The 21,645-nt window shown below is 44.0% G+C and overlaps 1 protein-coding gene across 1 annotated transcript in view; it reads right to left on the bottom strand.

The window, feature by feature from the left end:
* Positions 1-13,401: 13,401 nt before the first annotated feature.
* SPPL3 (signal peptide peptidase like 3) overlaps positions 13,402-21,645 on the bottom strand; it is a 119,733-nt gene continuing 111,489 nt past the window's right edge. Inside the window, exons 7-11 of the mRNA XM_079943391.1 lie at positions 19,674-19,780; positions 19,028-19,191; positions 18,080-18,279; positions 16,911-17,020; positions 13,402-15,949 (exon numbers count right to left, since the gene is read on the bottom strand). Of these exons, the coding sequence (XP_079799517.1) occupies positions 15,878-15,949; positions 16,911-17,020; positions 18,080-18,279; positions 19,028-19,191; positions 19,674-19,780 (653 nt within the window). The 3' untranslated portion in view covers positions 13,402-15,877. The remainder of the gene's footprint in view (positions 15,950-16,910; positions 17,021-18,079; positions 18,280-19,027; positions 19,192-19,673; positions 19,781-21,645) is intronic.

The following is a 21,645-nucleotide window of genomic DNA, read 5'->3' as shown; positions in this document are numbered from 1 at the left end:
TGTATATGATTTGATTTTTGTGCCTTTATTATTTCCTCTGTGCTTACTTTGGTCTTCATATTCTATTTTCTTAAGATGGAAGCTTAGGTAATTTGAGATTTTTCTTCATTTAAATATGAGCATTTAAAGTATAAATTCTTGGGAATTCCCTGGCAGTCCAATGGTTAGGACTTGGAACATTCACTGCTGCGGCCCGGGTTCAATTCCTGGTCAGGGAAGTAAGACTCGCCCAAGCTGCGTGGCGTGGCGAAAAAAAAAAAATCTATATATATAGATATATATACATCTACACACACACAAATTCTAAGCATTGCTTTTGCAGTATCCCACAAGTTTGACATGTCATGTTTCCATTTCTTTCCAAAGTGTTTTTTCTAACTTTTCCTGTGATCTGCACCCCCCCCGCTTTGATCCATGGGTTATTTAGAAGTGCATTATTCAGCTTTCAAATATTTGAGGATTTTCTAGATTTTTATTATTACTTTTGTTGTGGTGGAGGACATATTTTGTATTGTTTCAGTCCTTTCTCTTTATTATCTTACAGCTCAGAATATGGTCTCTCTTGGTAAATGTTCTTTGTGCACTTGGAAGGAATATGTATTCTGTTATCGTTGGGTGGAGTCTTCTATAAATGTTAATTAGGTTAAGGAGTTTGTGTTAAATTTTCTATGTCCTTCCTTATTTTCTATTTACTTGGTCTATAAATTACTGAGGGAGGGATATAGAAACCTCAACTATACTTGTGGATTAGACTATTTTTCCTCTTATTTCTGTCAGTTTTTGCTTCATGTGTTTTGAAGTTCTACGATTAGCTGCATACACATTTAGGATTATTATGTACTTCAGATAAATTAACCACTTTATTATTATGGAATGATCTGCTTTAATAATGTTCCTTGTTCTGAAATCTATTTTGATATTAATGTAGCCACTCCGTCTTTCTAATGGTTGGTGTTAGCATTATATATTTTTTCCATGCTTTTTTTTTTTTTTTTTTGCGGTACGCAGGCCTCTCACTGTTGTGGTTTCTCCCGTTGCGGAGCACAGGCTCCGGGCGCGCAGGCTCAGCAGCCATGGCTCACGGGCCCAGCCGCTCCGCGGCATGTGGTATCTTCCCAGACCGGGGCACGAACCGGTCTCCCCTGCATCGGCAGGTGGACTCTCAACCACCACCAGGGAAGCCCCTTTCCATCCTTTTAATCTATGTGTCTTTATACTTAAAGTTGGTTTCTCAAAGGTAGTGTATAATTGGACCTTGCTTTCAAAATCCCATGAGAATTTCTGCCTTTTAATTGGGGTGTTTATACCATTTACATATAATGCGAATATTTATATGTTTGGTTTTATATCTAGCATCTTGCAATTTGTTTTCTATTCGCCTCATCTCTTCTGTTTCCTTTTTTTCTTTCCTTCCTTCTTTTGGATTATTTTTATGATTCCATTTTATCTCTTCATTGGCTTATTTTCTTATTTTATTGGTTACTCTAGGATTTACAGTATACCTCTTTAACTTAACCAGTTTATTTTCAAATAATATTGTACCACTTCATACGTAATACAAGAATGTTACAACAGTATATTTGCGTTTCCTCTCTTCCAACCTTTGTGTGATACTGTCATACACTTTACTTCTATATATTATGAACCTCACATCTTACTACTTTTGCTTGAAGCGTCAATTATCTATCTTCCATAAAAATAACTGTATTTCTACTTCAGTAGTTAGGACAAAGGGAAATAAAACAAGTTAATTGTGGAAGATGATAAGGGGAGCATTTCAAGATCTTTAAAGGCTAATTTCTCTAGCACTCTCGTTTAATATTATACTTTATAAGGTCAGTGTGACCTACTGGCATTGGGAAGAAATGCTCATCCCCAAAGACTTACATTATAATCGGACAGAAGCTCCTGTGAATGTTCAAACTCATGATGATATTCCTCAGCCTGCATGTTACCCATTTGCCTGAGGTTCAAGATTAGCTAGCACCACAGGGAGCTGTCCTTCTCATGAATCTCAGCAGTCCAGAGAGATCTGGTTTAGTGTTCATAGGTGATTGTATTGTGTATTCCCTTCAAGGTCCATCCATCTTGTCACAGATGGCAGAATGCCATTCTTTTCTTATAGCCGAGTAGTATTCCATTGTGTGTGTGTGTCGCATTTTTAAATTCATTCACCCATCGATGGACACAGGTTGTTACAGGCAGATTAACTCAGGAACAGCCAGATGGAAGAGATGCATAGGGCGAGGTATGGGGGAAGGGTACGCATTTTATGCAATAGTTGTTACAGGTATTTCATCTTTATACACTATATAATACATACAATGTATACCATACAATGTTAAAATTTTTGCTCAGCTATATGTATTAAAGAAATTAAAAGCCTTTTATATTTAATCCACGTATTTACCATTGTCAGTTTTATTAGTTATCTATTGCTGTATAACAAATAACCCCGTACCTTAGTGACTGAACACAGTAAACATTTATCTTCCAGTTTCTGTGAGTCAGGGATTCAGAATCGGCTTAGTTGGGTGATCCTGGCTTGTGGTTTCTTGTGAGATTACAGTCAGAATATTGGCCAGGGCTGCAGTCATTTGAAGGCTTGACTCAGGTTGGAGGATCTGCTTCCAGAATTTCACATCACAGCACATTGATATTGGCCGTTGGCAAGAGACCTACCTCAGTTTCTTACATGTGGACCTCTTCATGCAGCTGCTTGAGTGTCCTCATGACATGGCACCTGACTTCCCCCATTGTGAGTGATCCAGGAGAGTAAGATGGAAGTGGCCTTTTTTTGGGTAAGTTCAGATGTAATTCTCATACCATAAAATTCACCCTTTTAAAAGTATACAGTTCAGTAGTTTTTTTAGGTATACTCACAAAGTTGTGGGATATTTCATATGATTGAAATGTTTCCCTATATAATGCTCCATTTCTATCTTGTTGCTTTCAGTATTTTCAATTTTTAGTTCCTAGCAGTTTGATTATGAAGTCCCTGGGTAGGGGTTTCTTTACACTTATTCTACTCGTGGTTTGCTGTGATTCTTGAACTTTCCCCTAATTTGGAAATATTCAGCCATTTGTTTTTTCAAAAAAATTTTTTCTGCCCTAATTCTCCCTCTCCTCTCATTCTGGGACTGCAGTTATGTGTATGTTAGACTGATGCTGTCCCACAGATCAACAAGACTGATTATATTTCTATCTTTTATCTTTTTTTGCCACATTCAAACTTTTTTAAAATTAATTTTTATTGGAATATAGTTGATTTACAATGTTGTATTAGTTTTTGCTCTACAGCAAAATGAATCAGTTATACATATATCCACTCTTTTTTAGATTCTTTTCCCATACAGGCCATCACAGAGTATTGAGTAGAGTTCCCTGTGCTATACAGTCGGTTCTTACTAGTTATCTATTTTATATATAGTAGTGTGTATATGTCAATCCTAATCTCCCAATTTATCCCTCTCCCCCCTTTCCCCCTTGGTGACCGTAAGTTTGTTCTCTACATCTGTGACTCTACAAAACAGAAATTAATAGGTTCATTTGTACCATTTAGATTCTACATGTAAGTGGTATCACATTTGTCTTCCTGTCTTCACTCAGTATGACAACCTCTAGGTCTATCCAGGTCACTGCAAATAGCTTATTTCATTCTTTTTTATGGCTGAGTAATATTCCATTGTATATATGTATCATATCTTCTTTATCCATTCCTCCATCGATAGACATTTAGGTTGCTTCCATGTCCTGGCTATTGTAAATAGTGTTGCAATGAACACTGAGGTACATGTATCTTTTTGAATTATGGTTTTCTCCAGATATATGCCCAGGAGTGGGATTGCTGGCTCATATGGTAGCTCTATTTTTAGTTTTTTTTAAGGAAACTCCATAGTGGCTGCACCAATTTATATTCCCACCAACAGTGTGGGAGGGTTCCCTTTTCCACACCCTCTCCAGCATTTATTGTTTGTAGATTCTTTAATGATGGCCATTCTGACTGGTGTGAGGTGTGATACCTTGCTGTAGTTTTGATTTGCATTTCTCTAATAATTAGTGATGTTGAGCACCTTTTCATGTGCCTCTTGGCCATCTGTATGTTGTCTTTGGAGAAATGTCTATTTAGATCTTCCACCCATTTTTTGATTGGGTTTTTTTTTTTTTTTTGATACTGAGCTGCATGAGCTGTTTGTATATTTTGGAGATTAATCCCTTGTCGTTGCTTTGTTTGCAAATATTTTCTCCCATTCTGTGGGTTGTCTTTTCCTTTTGTTTATCACTTCCTTTGCTGTACAAAAGCTTTTAAGTTTCATTAGGTCCCATTTGTTTATTCTGTCTTCCTCATTTTGGATGCCTGTTTGCTGTCTGTAACTATGGACCACCCCAGGTTGAATCTGTTTATCCTCATTCATTTACTATAACTGTTTTCACACTAGAATGGCAGAGACGGGTATTTGTAATGGATCTTTGACCTTTAAAGCCCGAAGTATTTACTATTGATCCTTCACAGAAAAGGTTTACTAATCCTTGCTCTTTTTCTTTTTAATTAATTAATTAATTTATGGCTGTGTTGGGTCTTTGTTTCTGTGCGAGGGCTTTCTCTAGTTGTGGCAAGCGGGGGCCACTCTTCATCGCGGTGCGCAGGCCTCTCACTATCGCGGCCTCTCTTGTTGCAGAGCACAGGCTCCAGACGCGCAGGCTCAGTAATTGTGGCTCACGGGCCCAGTTGCTCTGCAGTGTGTGGGATCTTCCCAGACCAGGGCACGAACCCACGTCCCCTGCATTGGCAGGCAGACTCCCAACCACTGTGCCACCAGGGAAGCCCCCTTGCTCTTTTTCAAGCTTAATGATTCTTTAACCTGTCATCTTCAATGTGCTGTTAATCCCATCTATTAAATTTACTTCAGGTATTGTATTTTTCAGTTCTACACTTTTTATTTGGTTTTGTTACTGTTTCCCTGTTCACAATTCCTATTTGTGCATTTATAATTCTCAGGCATGTTTATAATAGTTGATTTATTATTTTAAAAAATTTTAATTTTTATGGGGGTATAGTTGATTTACAATGTTGTGTTGGTTTCTGCTGTACAGCAAAGTGAATCAGTTATACATATATCCACTCTTTTTTAGGTTCTTTTCCCATTAGAGTATTGAGTTCCCTGTACTATATAGTAGGTTCTTATTAGTTATCTATTTTATATATTGTCGTGTGTGTATGTCAATCCCAATCTCCCAGTTTATCCCTCCCCTACTTGGTAACCATAAGTTTGTTCTCTACATCTATGACTCTATTTCTGTTGTGTAAATAGGTTCATTTGTACCATTTTTCAGGTTCCACATATAACTGGTATCATATGTCTTTCTCTGTCTTACTTCACTCAGTATGACAATCTCTAGGTCCATCCATGTTGCTGCAAATGGATAACAGTTGATTTAAAAATCTTGAGTGTTGGGCTTTCCTGGTTGCACAGTGGTTAAGAATCTGCCTGCCAACACAGGGGACATGGGTTCAAGCCCTGGTCCAGGAAGATCCCACATGCCACAGAGCAACTAAGCCCGTGCGCCACAACTACTGAGCCTGCACTCTAGAGCCCGCGTGCCACAACTACTGAAGCCCACACATCTAGAGCCCGTGCTCCGCAACAAGCCACTGCAACGAGAAGCCCGCACACCGCAACAAAGAGTAGCCCCCGCTCGCCACAACTAGAGAAAGCCCGCACACAGCGACAAAGACCCAACGCGGCCAACTAAAAAAAAATTTGTTAATGTTAACATCTGGATCATCTCAAAGTCAGTTCTCATTAATTGCTTTTTCTCTCGTGTATCGATCATTCTCTTGCTTTTTCGTATGTACAGTAATTTTGAATTACATCCTGGATATTGTTAATAGCACACTGTAGAAATTCTGCTGATGACTATTTTTCAAGTAGGCAGTTAACTTGGCTGAACCCAGACTTAAAACTTGGGTTCCTCTTTGGTGAGCAGCAGCTGATATGTCTCTTTAGTTCTTTTAGCTGGCTGCTTGGAGTCTATATATATTTAGGGATCATAGAGTTGGGCATGTGGGACTCACTCTCTTGTTTCTGGGATTTACTCCCTCACAGTGCTGGGATCATTTCGAACCCTTTCCTTTGGCTGGTTATTGAAGCCAGGTTTCTATATAAGTTTTAACTACCCCACAGAGTGCCACTTGGGGCCTGTTATCAGGCAAAAAGCCATAAAAGTGGGAACTTACCCAGTGCAGTTCATTTCCAACTGTCAGCTCCCCTCCGGTTTCTCCTCAGTTTGGTTGCTCTACACTGCCTTAAGGTTGCTTTCTACATTTTGTTGAGAATTTATAGCTGTCATTTGTGGGAGGGTTGGGTGGAATAGGAGTTCTTCCATCATTAGCAGAAGCAGAACCTTCTCCATTGCTTTTCAAAAGATATTGTCTGTATTTCATCTATATTTTAAAGTTATTTTTAGTAGGAGGATTGGTTTGAATTACAGTCCACCATTATTGGAGATCAGAACAGCAGTTGACAGTTGTTTTCATGGTTTGTTGTTTTGTTTTAATGACAGCGATGGGAGACGCATCCTTTTAACACTGAAGTCTGTTTGGTTGTCGCTTGCTAGGAGGCATGCGTCCTCGTCCCTGGGTGAGGCAGTAACCCTATTTTAGTGAGTAGTAGTCCATGTTGCTACAGCATTACTGGGAGGGAGGTCTGCACACCCCTCTGGGCAGCAGCCGGGTCACGTAGGGCTCAGGCAAGCAAACTCCAGCTCTTCCCTGCTTCCTAATAGGGTCAGTGGTCCCCCACTTCCAATAGGAAGCTGTTTTCACACTCCTCCTCTGTTTAAGGAAGCTTCCCTGCTTTTGTTTAAGCCAAAAAAAAGAAAAACCTTCTGGAATTACCTTTTGAGAATGAACTCAGGCTCTGGAGGCAGGAAGACCTGGGGCAAAATTAGCTGAGCTTGAAACTCCCGGTCTGTAACACTGGTAATAAAATCTGCCCTGCCTATATTGTATCATGAGATTTTACAAGTCTGAGATGACTGCCCACCATTCTGGCCCACAATGTGGAACATACACTGGCCTTGGGAAGAACAGGGCAGAGGTGGCTGTAACAGTCCTCGTCTCCTCTGGGTAGTGGCTAGATTGAAGGCATTTCGGAGTGAGGCGTAGGCCACTGAGCCAGCAGTATTTAATGACCCAGCTGTATATTCTGAGGGTAAGGGCTATCAGCAATTCTGTGATGGGGAGAAATACAGTGGTTAAGGTCACAGGCCAGTGTTTAGGGCTTATTCTGCCACTTACCAGGTGGTGATCTCGGGGGCTGGGTGTGTTCCTCTGTAAAACTGGTGATAGTAGCACCTACCTCAGGGGATTCTTGTGGGCTGTCACTGATGTCCGGTGCGTGGCTATCATTTGCAGTAGCTCTCTCCATCAGACTTCCCCGTGTTTGGTTTGACCCCCTGTCCTAGTCCTCAGGGCTCTCTTTGGATCATGGTTAGGTTCCCTCTCCTTGCTTCACATCCTCCTCAAATTTGCTAAGCCTGGAAGTTGTGTCCTCAGACAAATTATCAAGAGAAATGTTGGGCAGGGCAGGGCTGAGGACAAAGGCAAGGACCTTTGGGATAACAGGGTCAGTCAACTAGTTATTAATCTACTTCATCAATGATATTTTGATGCCCCAATTTCCCCACCTTGACCCAGAGAATCTCCCAAATGCTTTGTTGAAGTCTTTTAAGAGTAGACTTCAGGAGAAAAGATAGTCTGTTCAATAAGTGGTGCTGGGAAAACAGCTATAAGTAAAAGAATGAAATGAGAACACTCCCTAACACCATACATAAAAATAAACTCAGAATGACACAACATTGTAAAACAACTATACCTCAATATAAATAAACTCCAAATGGATTGAAGACCTAAATGTAAGGCCAGATACTATAAAACTCTTAAGAGGAAAACACAGGCAGAACACTCTTTGACATAAATCACAGCAAGATCTTTTTCGATCCACTGCCTAGAGTAATAAAAATAAAAACAAAAATAAACAAAATGGGGCCTAATTAAACTTAAAATCTTTTGCACAGCAAAGGAAACCATAAACAAAATGAAAAGACAACCCTCAGACTTGGAGAAAATATTTGTAAATGAAGCAACTGACATGGGATTAATCTCCAAAATATACAAACAGCTCATGCAGCTCACTATCAAAAAAAAAACCCCACCACAATAAAAAATGGGTGGTAGACCTAAATATACATTTCTCCAAAGAAGACATACAGATGGCCAAGAGGCACATGAAAAGATGCTCAACATCACTAATTATTAGACAAATGCAAATCAAAACTACAATGAGGTATCATCTCACACCAGTCAGAATGGCCATCATCAAAAAATCTACAAACAATAATGCTGGAGAGGGTGTGGAGAAAAGGGAACCCTCTTGCACTGTTGGTGGGAATGTAAATTGGTACAGCCACTATGGAGAACAGTATGGAGGTTCCTTAAAAAACTAAAAATAGAGCTACCGTATGACCCAGCAATCCCACTCCTGGGCATGTATTGGAGAAAACCATAATTCAAAAAGATGCACGCACCCTGCTGTTCACTGCTGCACTACTTACAATAGCCAAGTCATGGAAGCAACCTGAATGTCCATCGACGGAGGAATGGATGAAGATGTGATGCGTATATAAATGGAATATAACTCAGCCATAAAAAGGAACGAAATAATGCCATTTGCAGCGACATGGATGGACCTAGAGATTGTCATACAGAGTGAAGTAAGTCAGAAAGACAAATATCATATAATATCGCTTATATGTGGAATCTAGAAAAATGGTACAGATGAACTTATTTGCAGAGCAGAAACAGTCACAGATGTAGAAAACAAACTTACCAAGGGGGGAAGGGGGTGGGTGGGATGAATTGGGAGATTGGAATTGACATATACACACTACTATACATAAAACAGATAACTAATAAGGACCTACTGTATAGCACAGGGAACTCTACTTAATGCTCCATGGTGACCTAAAGATGGGAAGGAAATCTAAAAAAGAGTGGATATATATTTAACTGATTCACTTTGCTGTACAGTAGAAACTAATACAACACTGTAAAGCAACTATACGCCAATAAAAATTAAGAAAAGGAAAACAAAGAGTAGCCTTCACCCTCTACCTAGTCTGGCTCCTGTTCCTCTCCTGTCTTGTGGGCTGACTAGAGCCAAGAGGCTTAGAAAGATGCTGCTCTTTATGTGAAAGCAGGCTGGGAGTTTGGCCCATTGAGTCTTTTGTTCCAAGTGTGTTCAAGACAAGCCTTGAGATTTGAGAATACAGGCCCACAGTGACTGACCGGGTAGCTTTACAGTGTAGCAGTTACCTTTTCCCTCAAAACAAGCAGCAGAGCTGTAAAGTACAATAAAGTAAAAGAGGGCATAGGAAGCGTTTATTATGAAAAAGAAAATCAAAAGTATAGAAAAATAAAATTGTCAACATTGGACCAATGAAAGGTCAACGTTGGTTTGTTTGCAGAATCTGGTTAGAGGTTGATACTCTTGGCTTTAAGCAGCCAAAATATTAAGGATCCATTAGGCAGACCCTGTCCCAGCTGAGTTACTGCAAGAACAAGTCCAGGACCCTCTGCAGGCCCCCTCTGTGTTCTGTAGCCAGGACATTTCATGCTTCTGTTGCGAGCCTTCTGCTCGGACTGGGCTGCAAAATGATTAAGGCCTAAGCTGACCTCCTAAGGAATGGCTCCTAAGGGTCACTCCTGAAACCTGACCAGGGTGACCGGCTGGGCCCTTCCCCAGAGGAGCCGTGGCAGCAGAGGGACTGCCCAGACATCCTAGGACACACAGACCTGGACCACCTCTACTCAGGCTCACTCATCCCCCGCACTCCTTGTGCCAAGTCCTTCAGCGTGTCCAGGAAAATGTCAAGATCCTGGACTGGCCTAGGATGATGGTAGAGACCCTATTATCTATCCAGCAGCCACTCAATTTTGAAAGCCTAGACTAGGACTGAAGAGCCTTCACCCCTCAACAGTGGAAGGATAACTAGTTTCCTCAGTGATGAACTGAAAGTATTACAGAAGCTGTGGTCATCTGAATAAAGAAAGTGTGTGTATCTGTTTAAGTCTGATGTTTTTAATTGTATTTTAACTCCATGAAGACTGGTAAATTGTGGAGTACACGAAAACTCAGTAACCTGAACAGTGCCTAATATTCACTTAATACTTTAAGTAAGGCGCACCTTTATTCCCATTCCAGATCGGGAAACTAAGGCTCAGAGGGACTCTGTCACCGAAGCAAGGCCCCATGTGGCTGTGAGGGATGTGTGCTGGCGGGTGCCTCGACGCACAGCACCTTGTAGGAGCCATTCTCCTACCTCTCACTTTTGAGAACAGCTTGTATATTCCCTAAGGCTTTAAATACCATTTCTATGCTTTCATCCCAACTTTTTAGCTTTACTCTACTGGCTAGAACAGGACTCACTCTCTTTTCCTTATCTCAGTTTTGGCAGTTAATTGTTCAGGTCAGAAGCCAGAGTCATCTTCTAATCGCCACATTCTGCATCCAATGTGGCACCAAGTTCTGTCTGTTCTTCCCACCCCACCCTAGCCCGGGGCAGCTCTCACGGGAAGGCCTATTGGCAAAACAGCTCAGTGAAGACCAAGGTGAAGGCCAGATGGAGGCAGGGAGACCCAGTAGTAGGTGACATCCAAGGGCGCAGGCCCCGAAAACACCAGTGGCTGCTGAACGGGCCAGGGCAATGGGAGGTGGTAGCAGGGTGTGTTAGGGTGTTTCTCCATTCACAGAGCTCTGGCTGGGGCCGGGGCCCGACCTGCTGACAGCGTTGGGGAGCGCAGCACTGTTTCCACCACTGTCCAGCTGGCAAGACCATGACTCATCTGCAGAGCGCTTCGTCATCTCAGAGGCCAAGGCTGGGCTGCTCCTCCCTGAACTACCAAGTCCTCAATCTCCTCTTTGAAGCCAGGATTCTGCCCTCCCCTTGTAAGCCTGCATAGCTGGGCATGGCTACTGTATACCCGGGGAAAAAACCTAAAATAATCAAGCTACAACACTGACCGAAAGTGGGAAGAAATCCACTGTCTCCAATGGAAAAGGTTCAACTACTAGAAGTTAGGTGCACGAGCTTGCTGCACCCAGGAAGATCCAGCGGGCTGAGTGAACTCTCGTTAGAAAGCTGACGTGCAACCTGCCTGCAGGAGCAAGTCTGTGGCAAGGCAGAGGACTGGCCCCCAGAATCCTGAGGCTGGAATGCTGGCAGGCGGCCACCTTGCTGCCCTCCGCCTTTGTCCTCTGGACACCCACTTCCTGTCTTTCATTTCTCACAAGGCAGAAGTCTGCGGCCCACTGCCTGGCAGACCTCCCGACTCTCAGTTCCAACCCGTGTCTCCTCTCCCTAACAGGCTTCCCACTCCTCTGTCTTCCTGGGGTCTAGTGAGAACCCTAGGACGCAGTGGGCACTGGAGGAAGCCCAGGGGCTCCCCTATTTCAGGACCCTTCAGAGCTTCTGTTCACCTGCAAACCAGTGGCAGGATTTACAGGTTCCACCCAACAGGGGACCAACTTTTTGGAACTTAAGAATTTTGACTAGGCAGAATCCAAATGAAAGAAACCATAACTAGGCCTGAGCCTTCCACGTGAATCTTCAATAACTCAAATATATAAGAGCTCTACATCACAGCAAAGGGATCACTGCTAAAGAGCACCGCATGAAGTTGGAATTTCCACAAAGGACCGCAGGACACTGAGATAAAGCGCCTGCTAGCCAACTGCTGGCTCTAAGTAGTGAGACTTCCGGACTGCACTTGCTGCTGCCTTCAGCTGTCAGGGATGCGTTTGGCTCAGCACTGGCCTGTGTCCCTCAGGAGCACTGGGCTTCACCTGCACCAATGGTACAGGAAAAAAGAGCACTTACAACCCTGCTTCCAACCTTCTCTTGGCCAGGCGCGCCCAGCCCTGTGAATCAGCATTCCCAGCCACGCCTTTGCCATTTACAGCTAAGCCCAGATTTGAGCACAGAAAGCTATGACTGCAGCTCTGTGCTGTGCCGCTGAGTAACCTCGTAGCGGGGGATGCTTGCCACCCCACTTTCTCCACACATCAAGCAAGTTGAAGCAAGGCCTGCGTTAGACCACGAGGGTAGGGATCAGGATGTCTGGTTCTGTTGAAGGAGCACCCAGTGACTAACACAGTTTAAGTGAAACATGACTGAATTACCTCAAATGGATGGCAAAGCGCTTTGAATTCCAAGGAAAAGCTTGGGGAGGAAACAAATTATGGCTTGCCATAGTCAAAAGAAGGACTGGGAAAAATACTGTCCTGGGAGAGGCTCCGTACATGAGAAGCTGGATTCCGAACCTGAAGAAGTTAAGAGGCTTGCAGGTAGAAAGCAGTCTGTAAATTGCATAGGAATAGAAATAATTTCTGGATTAAAAAAACCCAAAAAAACCCCTCTTACCTGGCTTATCCCTCTGAGAAGAGGGGAGGGCCCGAGTTTTACTACTAGATTTGCAGCTTTTCAGTACAAACTCCTGTAGCAAGGTTGACACCTGTGTTAGGAGCCCTTGTTCTTGATTTCAGTGACGGAAATTGCCAAAAAAATGGGATTGAGTGAAGGAAGGAGGTTGTCCAGACCAGTATGCACTGGAAGACCAGAAGCAGAATGGGCTGGTTTCCTTCTGATCCTGTGCTGTCTGACCTGTCTCTGTGGAGAAGAATTACACAGTTGACATTCACATATGTACAAAACTGCTACATTCCAAGGCTCTGACATAAATGTTAGGCTTTACAAAACACAAATGTCTACATACAACACTGGATCTGGTCAGCAGTAGTGTGAGAGCTGCTATGCAGACTCGGCAGATTCTATTTTTAACACTTCATTGGCAAAACTCCCTTCCCTCCATTCTTACAGAGAACTAGTCCTTTTGTTTTTCTTGTGGGTAACATAACTTACCTGCTTAACCAAGGCCTGTGTTGGCATGTTACAAAGGCAATTCAGATAGTAGCCTACCGCCCCCCAGCCCCCTGCAAAGCCCCCCCGCCCCAGTTTCAGTTTGAACTGTTCCTACACAGGGAGCTGTGCAGCTGTCTTATTCAGAAAAGGCATAAGTGGTAATAATAGTCATGGAACATGCTAGGCTTTGGATAAACTTTGCTGCCATATCTCCATTAGCTCAAATTAGAAAGAAGAAAGTTACTGTGAAAAAGTGAGAGTTCCAACATGCAGACTCTTTGGGGGAAGAAGATCCCCAGACCAGGGAGGGAGGGAGGAAGGGGGTCCATGCTGGAACTTTGTCAACATGCCTTGTCTAATGCAAAAAACTTCTTAGATACAAAACCCCAAAACTCAGTATCTGAGAAACCAGGAAAAATAAGACCAGGACATAAGTATATGAAGCAGGGGAGAGAGGGAGGCTGTAGGAGAAACTGAGACCAGGACATAAGTATATGAAGCAGGGGAGAGAGGGAGGCTGTAGGAGAAACTGAGAGCATGTGCTTTAACTGCACACCCCACCCTCAACCTCTCCCCGTTAGAAGAGCCTAACACTTCCAGAACCGGGCTAATTCTAGCATGTCTCCTGTGTTTAATTTAAAACAAAAGGAACATTTGCAGTTACTCTGCCGAAGTTTCAAGGGCTCTGAAGACTACAACTGGAATCCAAATTACATTCAGGAGTCCTGTATGGGTATTTTCCCCCGAAATCTGCACAAAAGCAATGACAAAACTTTACATTCTTTCTGTCTGGAATTTAGTTTTGTAATGAAAAGTTAGAAAAATTACAATGACAAACTGCCAGGATATTATTTTTAACTATTATTGGCACTTGCTGTTAATCAGTCATTCTGGAAGATTCCCCCCACCTCCTGCTCTGCTCCCTGTTTAAGCAGCCATTAGCATCCTTGAGGGCTAAGAAAGAAGTACAGCTGCTCAGCAGAGAGTATATGGGTGTACTTCTGGTCTTCACTAAACCCAGAGGCTGTTTTGAGTTCTGTGGACAGCAGAAGCCTCCGTTCTCTGATGTTTGTAGGCTGAACCAGAGCTGCAGGAGACCCCATCTGGAGACAGACAGGGGCTTCCTGAAGTCAGTCTCCTGAACAGGCAGAGCAGGTGGGAGGGGACGGGAGCTCCATTTGGTACCAACAACCAAAAGTGAAGATGAGGTAACAAAGGCTAGAAAGGAGTCATTTATTTAAAAAAAAAAAAAAAACCAACAAAACAACAAAAAACATACAGCCTTCAGCAGGATCTGAAGACATGACGGAGGAGCACACCACCCTTACTGCCACGTGCACCACCTGTGAGTGCCACCCACCGTGACCTCCAGCCATGGGGCCCACAGCGCCCCAGTTTATACACAGGTCACCTGCTTAAGGGAGAGCCCAGGAAACATGGGCCCTTCTCCAACCCCTGCTCTCAGGTGGGCAGGCCAATCCCCGGCTTCTCTCTGCCTCCAAACAACGGGCAATTTCCCCTCAGGCTGTGGACACCACTCCCACTAGTCACTGCTGGGACACTGGGTCTCCAGCCAAGGCCACAGCACACGGGCAGATTTAAGGGTCACAGCAGCTCATTCTTGCCACAATTCCTGGAACGTAGGGCCCATCTCCAGGGGTGTTTGACATTTGTCCCCAAAACCCAGTTGTCACAACAGGTAAACCAAGACTATAATCACAACAGTAAGGACAGGATCGTGTTGCTTTTTTCCTTTTTTTTTCTTAAAGGAGTGAGGGCATGGAAAATACAGCACACCAATGAAACAAAATGCCAAAAAAAAAAATACAAAAAAATAGAAAATAGAAAAATGTATTTACAAGTAGTACATTACTATGATCAGAAAGCACAAAGACACCTGCTGCTATAATACATGCACTGGTTCAAGAAGAAACTATCAAAAACCCTGCAAGGGAGAAGCCTGTAAAAATGAAAAAAGGGCCAAAAAGTTTTAACTTTTCATCCCTAATTTGCTACACTGATCAAAAACCAAATGAGCATCCCCTAAAGTCCATGAGTATATCAGTACAAATACTATACTGTTTTTTAACTGCACGTTCAGTTGTGGAGGGAAAGACAGCCGCTTATCCATATACAAGGAAGCCAGAGTGAACTGCTCTACATGCTAAAAATTACAGCAAGCCCCTGTCTGCTATACAGCATGATCTTAGCAGGTTTTAATTTTTGTTTATTCATATATATCCATGTGCATGTGTGTGTATGTATGTATAAAAACCGTGCCCTCGTTCACTGCCAACACAACATCTGGGTGGACGTGAACTCATTACAACAAATTCTTATGTGTATGTTGTAAGAAGTCACTCAGTGTCTGTGGATTTAATAAGTCACTTCACACCACAGAAAATATTTAATAAATCCAAAAAACGGAAAGAAGAATATAATGACAGAAGAGTTTCTGTCTCAGTTCTCTGAAACTGAGTCCCCCATAGGAAACTGGTCCCAAAAGTTCTTGAGGGTTCACTGAGGAAACCAGTTCGCTAATGTTTTTCATCCTTTTAGTGTTCAAAGGTATAGAACAACTCCTTGCCCTTGTCAGTTTAAACAGTCACATCTCCGTCCCCCAAAGGTTAACAGTCTGGTGCAGATCCATAAAAACGGGGGAGGGAGGAGTGCTGGGGAAGGCCTGTCACTTCAGGAGGGGCTCCACCTCTCCAACGGCAGGAAGAGAAGGAACCATGCAGGCTCCAGCACCTCGCTCCTGCAAATGCATAATCCGGTCACATGGCAGTCCTTAGACAGGTAGATCTCCAAGTACCAGGCCAGCTCTAAGAGGAAACAAAACCACACGTGGACAGAAAAGGACTGAGAGGCCATTCTGGTCGCTCTCTGTGATCCATCATACTTCCAGGAATCGGGAGCTGCTGGACTTGGAGTGGAATGGCTCAGACCACATCCGCCGTAGGTCACCCTGGGAAAGAAGGAACTTCACTAAGTCACAGATTTCAACTCGAGGCATACATACCTACAAGTCCTTTCTGACTCCTGATCTCAGATCAGATTGCTTCTGTGGAGAATCAAAGAACATTCAAATTTTACTCACTGAAAAGTAACCCCTCATTCTTTGAAGAACTCCTAGAAGGGCTCTTAGGCCCCTTGAGTGGGTAAGGGCTTTTACCAACTCCGCCCTGGTGGCAGTTTATCACTTATGATTCAGATGATCTAGGCAAGATAATGAACCTCTGTGCCTGTTTCGTCATCTGTAAAATGTGGATGATAATATAAATCTTGTAAATCAGATAATGCCCTTAGTTTTTACAATGCATTTCTTAATTATTTCCAAACTTAAATGCAGAGTATTAAAGGGCTATTAGGTGGCAACAGGGTGCTTTTTTTTTTTTTTTGCGGTACGCGGGCCTCTCACTGTTGTGGCCTCTCCCGTTGCGAAGCACAGGCTCCAGACGCGCAGGCCCAGTGGCCATGGCTCACGGGCCCAGACGCTCTGCGGCACGTGGGATCTTCCCGGACCGGGGCACGAACCCATGTCCCCTGCATCGGCAGGCGGACTCTCAACCACTGCGCCACCAGGGAGGCCCCAGGGTGCTGTTTTTTAAGAGAAGCAGGAAGTCTCTGTAGCGGGGCTTTAGGGATTTCAGTTAATTAATCCATGACCAGGTGGTAAGGGGTCTACTCATGAGTATTGTCAGCCAATGGCTGTAAGAACCTGGAAGAGGTTGCTAATATCAGGTTAGCAAAAAAAAGCAGGCAAACAAACAAAATCCTCCCCAAACAACAAAAACAAAAAGATCCCGCTCTCAAGATCAAGAGCTTAGGGTCTTAAGCAGAACCACCTCCAGCGAGGAGAATACATACCCAAGTCCAGGGTCAATGCCATGTTATTGCTTTCACTGGTTTATAACTGCCTCTCTCACCTTTAAATAGGCCATCGTGAGGAGTGGCAATAAGGTAAATGGCACCAAATAGAGAAGGGCGGGCTGGGCTGCTCGGTGAATTCGAGACGCCACAGTAGCAGTGAGTAGACCTGCCGGGAGACAGAAACATTCGTGAATAACTCCAAGGGGACAGCCCCGAGAGAGGAGAGCCGCTGTTACCTGGCTGCTGCTTCGCACAGTCCTGAGATTGTACAGCTGTAATGTGACACATTCCATCCAATGGTGGGGAGTGAAATGCCCAGCTTGAGCAGGTAAAGAAACAGGGAGCAGCACAGCTTTCAAAAGCGTAGAATTCTAAGGACCTGTGAGTAGCCCAAGTCCCACTCCATGCCCAGGTCCCTGGTTCCAGGCCTCATTTCAGCCCTGAGTGTGCCTGGTCTCCCTCTGTCTCCTGTGGTATATGATGACAGACTTGGAGGCAGAGACCTGGGTTCAAGTTTCAACTCTGCTGCTTATGACAGCCATATAACCTTGGCTAAGGCCTTTCACGTCTTGAGCCTCAGCCTGCTCATCCGTCTAATGGGGATACCACAGTTGCCCTGCCCCCCTCAGAGCCAGTGGAGTGGAGTGGCAATGAACCCACACCTATGAGAGCACCGTGGACTATGAGGTGCTCCTTCAGTAGGAGGCACAGAGGCAAGAAGGGTGCTCCTTTCCATTCACTGTCGTAGCTGTTGGAGTACAAACAGGTTACTAGCCCAATTACAACCGTCTCTTCCTGTCTGCCTGAATCAGAGCTGGCTAGAGAAAAGCTGGCCGAGGGAGAGTCCGAGATCAGAGGTGATGGAAATGTTAGAGCAGATGAAAGGAAGTATCTGTCTAATAAAGTAGGGAATAAACATGACATTCGTTAAACTCAAGCCGAAGATTTCATCGGGTGGTAGGTCTTCTCAACTTTGAGGCCTGACCACACTTTTCCTGCAATGTTCTTCAAACATATTATTGGATAAGGAACTAGGCTGCTGGCCAACACATAGAGCATCTTTCATCTCATGGGTCAGTTTTTTTCCTTTGTGGTTGTTTATAACAGCAACCAGAGTCACTGCTTTCCTTTCATCTGGCATCTGCAGCTAGAAGACCTGATTTAATTCCAGGGGTTGGAGGACAGCCAGAGAGGGGACTGCATGCAGTCTCTCTGGTTCTCTTACCTACGAAGTATCCAATGAGGGTGCAGTGAAAGTAGGAAACCTTCTGCATGCGTCCGGAGATGTTGGCGGGTCCAGAGGCACTGCAGGAGTCACCGTTGGCTTGCTTTTTGTAGTTGTCGTAACGAAGGACAAAGCACAACAGGAGTCCAGGCATCACGATGTCTCCAATGCCCAACATAGAGAAGTGACTGCCAGTGGAGCTGGAACGTAGTGTCACATGTCAGGGGTGCCGCCTTCTACAACCCCATTTCTCCTCCTGCGCAAAGTCTGTTCACTTTCTAAGAAGTCAAAGAACTTATCTGAACGGTAGATGGCAACCTCTATGGGTTTAACAACACTAGTTTTTAAGAGTTCAGAGATTAAGAGCCACAAGAGTACTGGCGATTGAGGTCTTCAGCCCCACCCTAAGTGCTTCGGGAGAGCACCGCCTAAGTGACTGCTGGAGCCATCTGCTTGAGCGCTGCCACCTCTAGAAATGTCAAGCAGCTCACTATGTGTCACACATTCACTGCTAAGACTTCAAATAAGCACCTACTACTACCAGACATGGGAGATTAAAGCAGCACATTAATTTTTCCAAGATTATAGTTCCAGGAACTGTATAATTTTAGCATTAAGACATTTTTACAAATGTCTTAGAAGTAAAAAAGATCCAGATTCTCCCGTTAATTCCCTCTAGCCAACTTTAAACTATGGTAACAGGGGTAACATAGAGTTGTTTGATAACATTATTCAATATTAAAAAGCTGCACCTGTATCACTTAATGATCAGTCTTTGCAAGTTAAGTCAGTATTCTTGACCCCATCTGTAAAATGGAGATGACTCACAACCCTTTTCCAGTCCAGCATCAGAATGCTGATGACAAAGACAGACAAACTGGGGAACAGAGGGGCAGAGGAAGGCAGTGTCCTCACCATCATGAGATGAGGCCGACACGCCAGTCTTACCTGGGGAAGACCAGTTTTCCAGGCAGAGACAGGCGAGGAACATCGCGCCCAACATTGGGCCCCAGGTGGAGCTTCCGGGATAGAACGTCAAGGGGATTGTCAGCCGGCTGTGTGGCCACCTTCACCATGACGTTGCTATTAAAGATGTAGGCAGAGAAAAACACCTGCCGAGGGGAGAGTCACCTTTACCAGAGGGAGCTGGAAGTACCCCGATCTCAGCACCAGCCCTCTTTGTTCTTAAGAGCAGAGTCTCAGTACTGCATCATCAAGCTTTTTAGACGGCACGCTTTGAGGAGAAAGAAAATCTTTGCTCCTGTGTGTACGTGCAGATTTTTTCTCTCCACACCCACAGAGGAAGCCCTTACAGCAGAGCTGCCAGTGCTCCAGGGCAGAGAACCTAGCCTGCCTGCTCCCTTTTCCACCCCGAGAGTCACACGTGTACCCTCTATGGTAACGAGTCTCGACAAACACAGGCACGGAAAGCTGCCTGCTCACCTTTTAACAGGTACAGTGCAGGCCGGAGTGGTCTCAGACAGGAGGTACTCTGGCAAGCAGACTTTGGATATTTAGAGTTAAAAATTTTCCGGAGTGAATGTTCCAATTAAACACAAAGGAGAGCAGCAGCTTTGGGGAAACAGACACTCACCCAAAAGACATCGTAGATTAAAAGCCCTGAGAGAAGCAGGCAGGAGACCTTGAGGCTGGGCAGGCGGACGAAGGCGATCATAGCGACACAGAGACCCATGGCCAGGGCTGGGGAGGAGACAGCAGTCAGTGTGGAGCACAGGCTCAGCTTCTCTCCACAAGCTATTCAGCTCATAAACCTAACAGAGTTTGTAAGTCCCTCAAAAAATCAGGCAGCCCTAAACCCCAGTCTAAGATGTTTACACCTTACTAGTGCAAAGTGCCCACCATTAGCCAACTGTGACCTGCTCGTATTTGGCGAAATCCCTTTTCTCATGCTATAGATGGTGCTCAACTAAGACCCAGGGGACTGTTCTGAATGCTAAAGCTCTAAGCCAAGCTCAGTTCGGCCTCCCAGCTCTCATCTCCTGCCTCCCCCCATTACTTCAGATGCATCGCCCTTGCTCCTTTAAAGCCAATGCACACCCTGGATCACATCTTTTTCACTTACTTAAGGACACTGTTCCAGCCACTCATTTTAGGCTCATCCTCCCCACCTGGGTCTAAACTAAACACAACAACTCAGAACTGCTCAATGACAGGATTCTCCATGACTCCACACAATGTCATTCTATCCCTAATCTTCCAAACAAGAAACTCTGGGTTCCTTTTCATCTTATCGTAACCTTCATCACGCACACTCAGGCTGCAACCACCTGGGGTGCTCCTCTTGACTGTCACGGCACACCTCGGTCATGATTCCCATACTTCCTAGTGTGATGTGTGTATCCTTTCCCATTTTCTGTCTCTCTCCCCCACTTACTCTTCACTGCCATTGTCAAAAATCAGTTCACATCATTCCCTGCCTTAAATCACAAGGTCCCCTACTCTCTGAAGAATCAAGTCCGACTGTAAAGGCATAACTCACACAGAATGGTGCTGCACCACACGTGCTTGGCCTCAAGCCTCTTCTTTTGCTCCTATGCCTCCACCTACTCCTTCTCTTAGTTGAGCGATAACCTCTTTCCAATCATGCCCACCAAGTCTCCCCACCGTACTCCATGTTTGAAGAGGCAGCATGCATCCCATCTGACTACTTCAGAGAAGGTTCTTAATACAAGCATGTTGAATGAGAATCACTCCCACCCCCAACTGAACAGTGCCACCAGCCATGTCACATCCCTGAAACACACGCTCAACTATTCATACAGTTTGCCTCTTTTTCTTCATTCATCAGCTTTTGCAAACATACCACACCACTTACTGGTCAAATTCTTTCAAGTCTTCCCAAATTTAAAAGATTAATTTGTAAGATGAAACTGAGTAGATAAAAAATTATAGATTTAGTTCAAAAAACTCTGAAGTACTTTCTTAATATTAATGCTTCTTGGTATAACTCTGAAAACATACTTCATGCCTCGCCCTTTAAAATAACCACATTTATCATTCTGTTTTCAGAAGAACATATTTCAGAATGTTACAGTCACATGCTAGAAAGCTATCTTTTCTGTTAATAGCAGAAAACAAGTCAAACACACATCAAATACCAATCTGAGAAACAAACAACTAAAAAGCTCAAAGACTCTCTCCATTTTTTTTTTTTTTTTGAGGGAAAACTAAGCTTGGTCACAAGGGCAATGTAACTAGTGTAAACTGGTAAGAGATCCTTGGACAAGTAGATATTGGGAAGTAGCAACAATGACAGAAAACGATATAAAAGTTAAGACCAGTAAGGGTTTGGGGAGCCTCCCTGAACACTCAATGACAGCACCACTGTAGCTGAGCCGTCCTCAGAGCTGCCAGGGACACAGTGCCTGGAGAGGAGAGGAGCCCCTCAGACGTGGCACTGCCTCCAAAGAGCTCCGTTCCAAGGTCTGGATTAGCCTCATGGTTGCTTGGAATGGGTAACAGGAAAAAGTGTGATCCATACCCATAATCTCTGCTTTCCAAATTCCTCCCTTAAAAAAATTCTTTAGATAGTGTTACAAACAGTA

This window comes from Stenella coeruleoalba (assembly GCF_951394435.1).
Source record: "Stenella coeruleoalba genome assembly, chromosome: 14".
NCBI classification, from domain to species: Eukaryota; Metazoa; Chordata; class Mammalia; order Artiodactyla; family Delphinidae; genus Stenella; species Stenella coeruleoalba.
The sequence above is the reverse complement of the archived record's forward strand: the minus strand, read 5'-3'. Positions and strand labels throughout refer to the sequence as shown.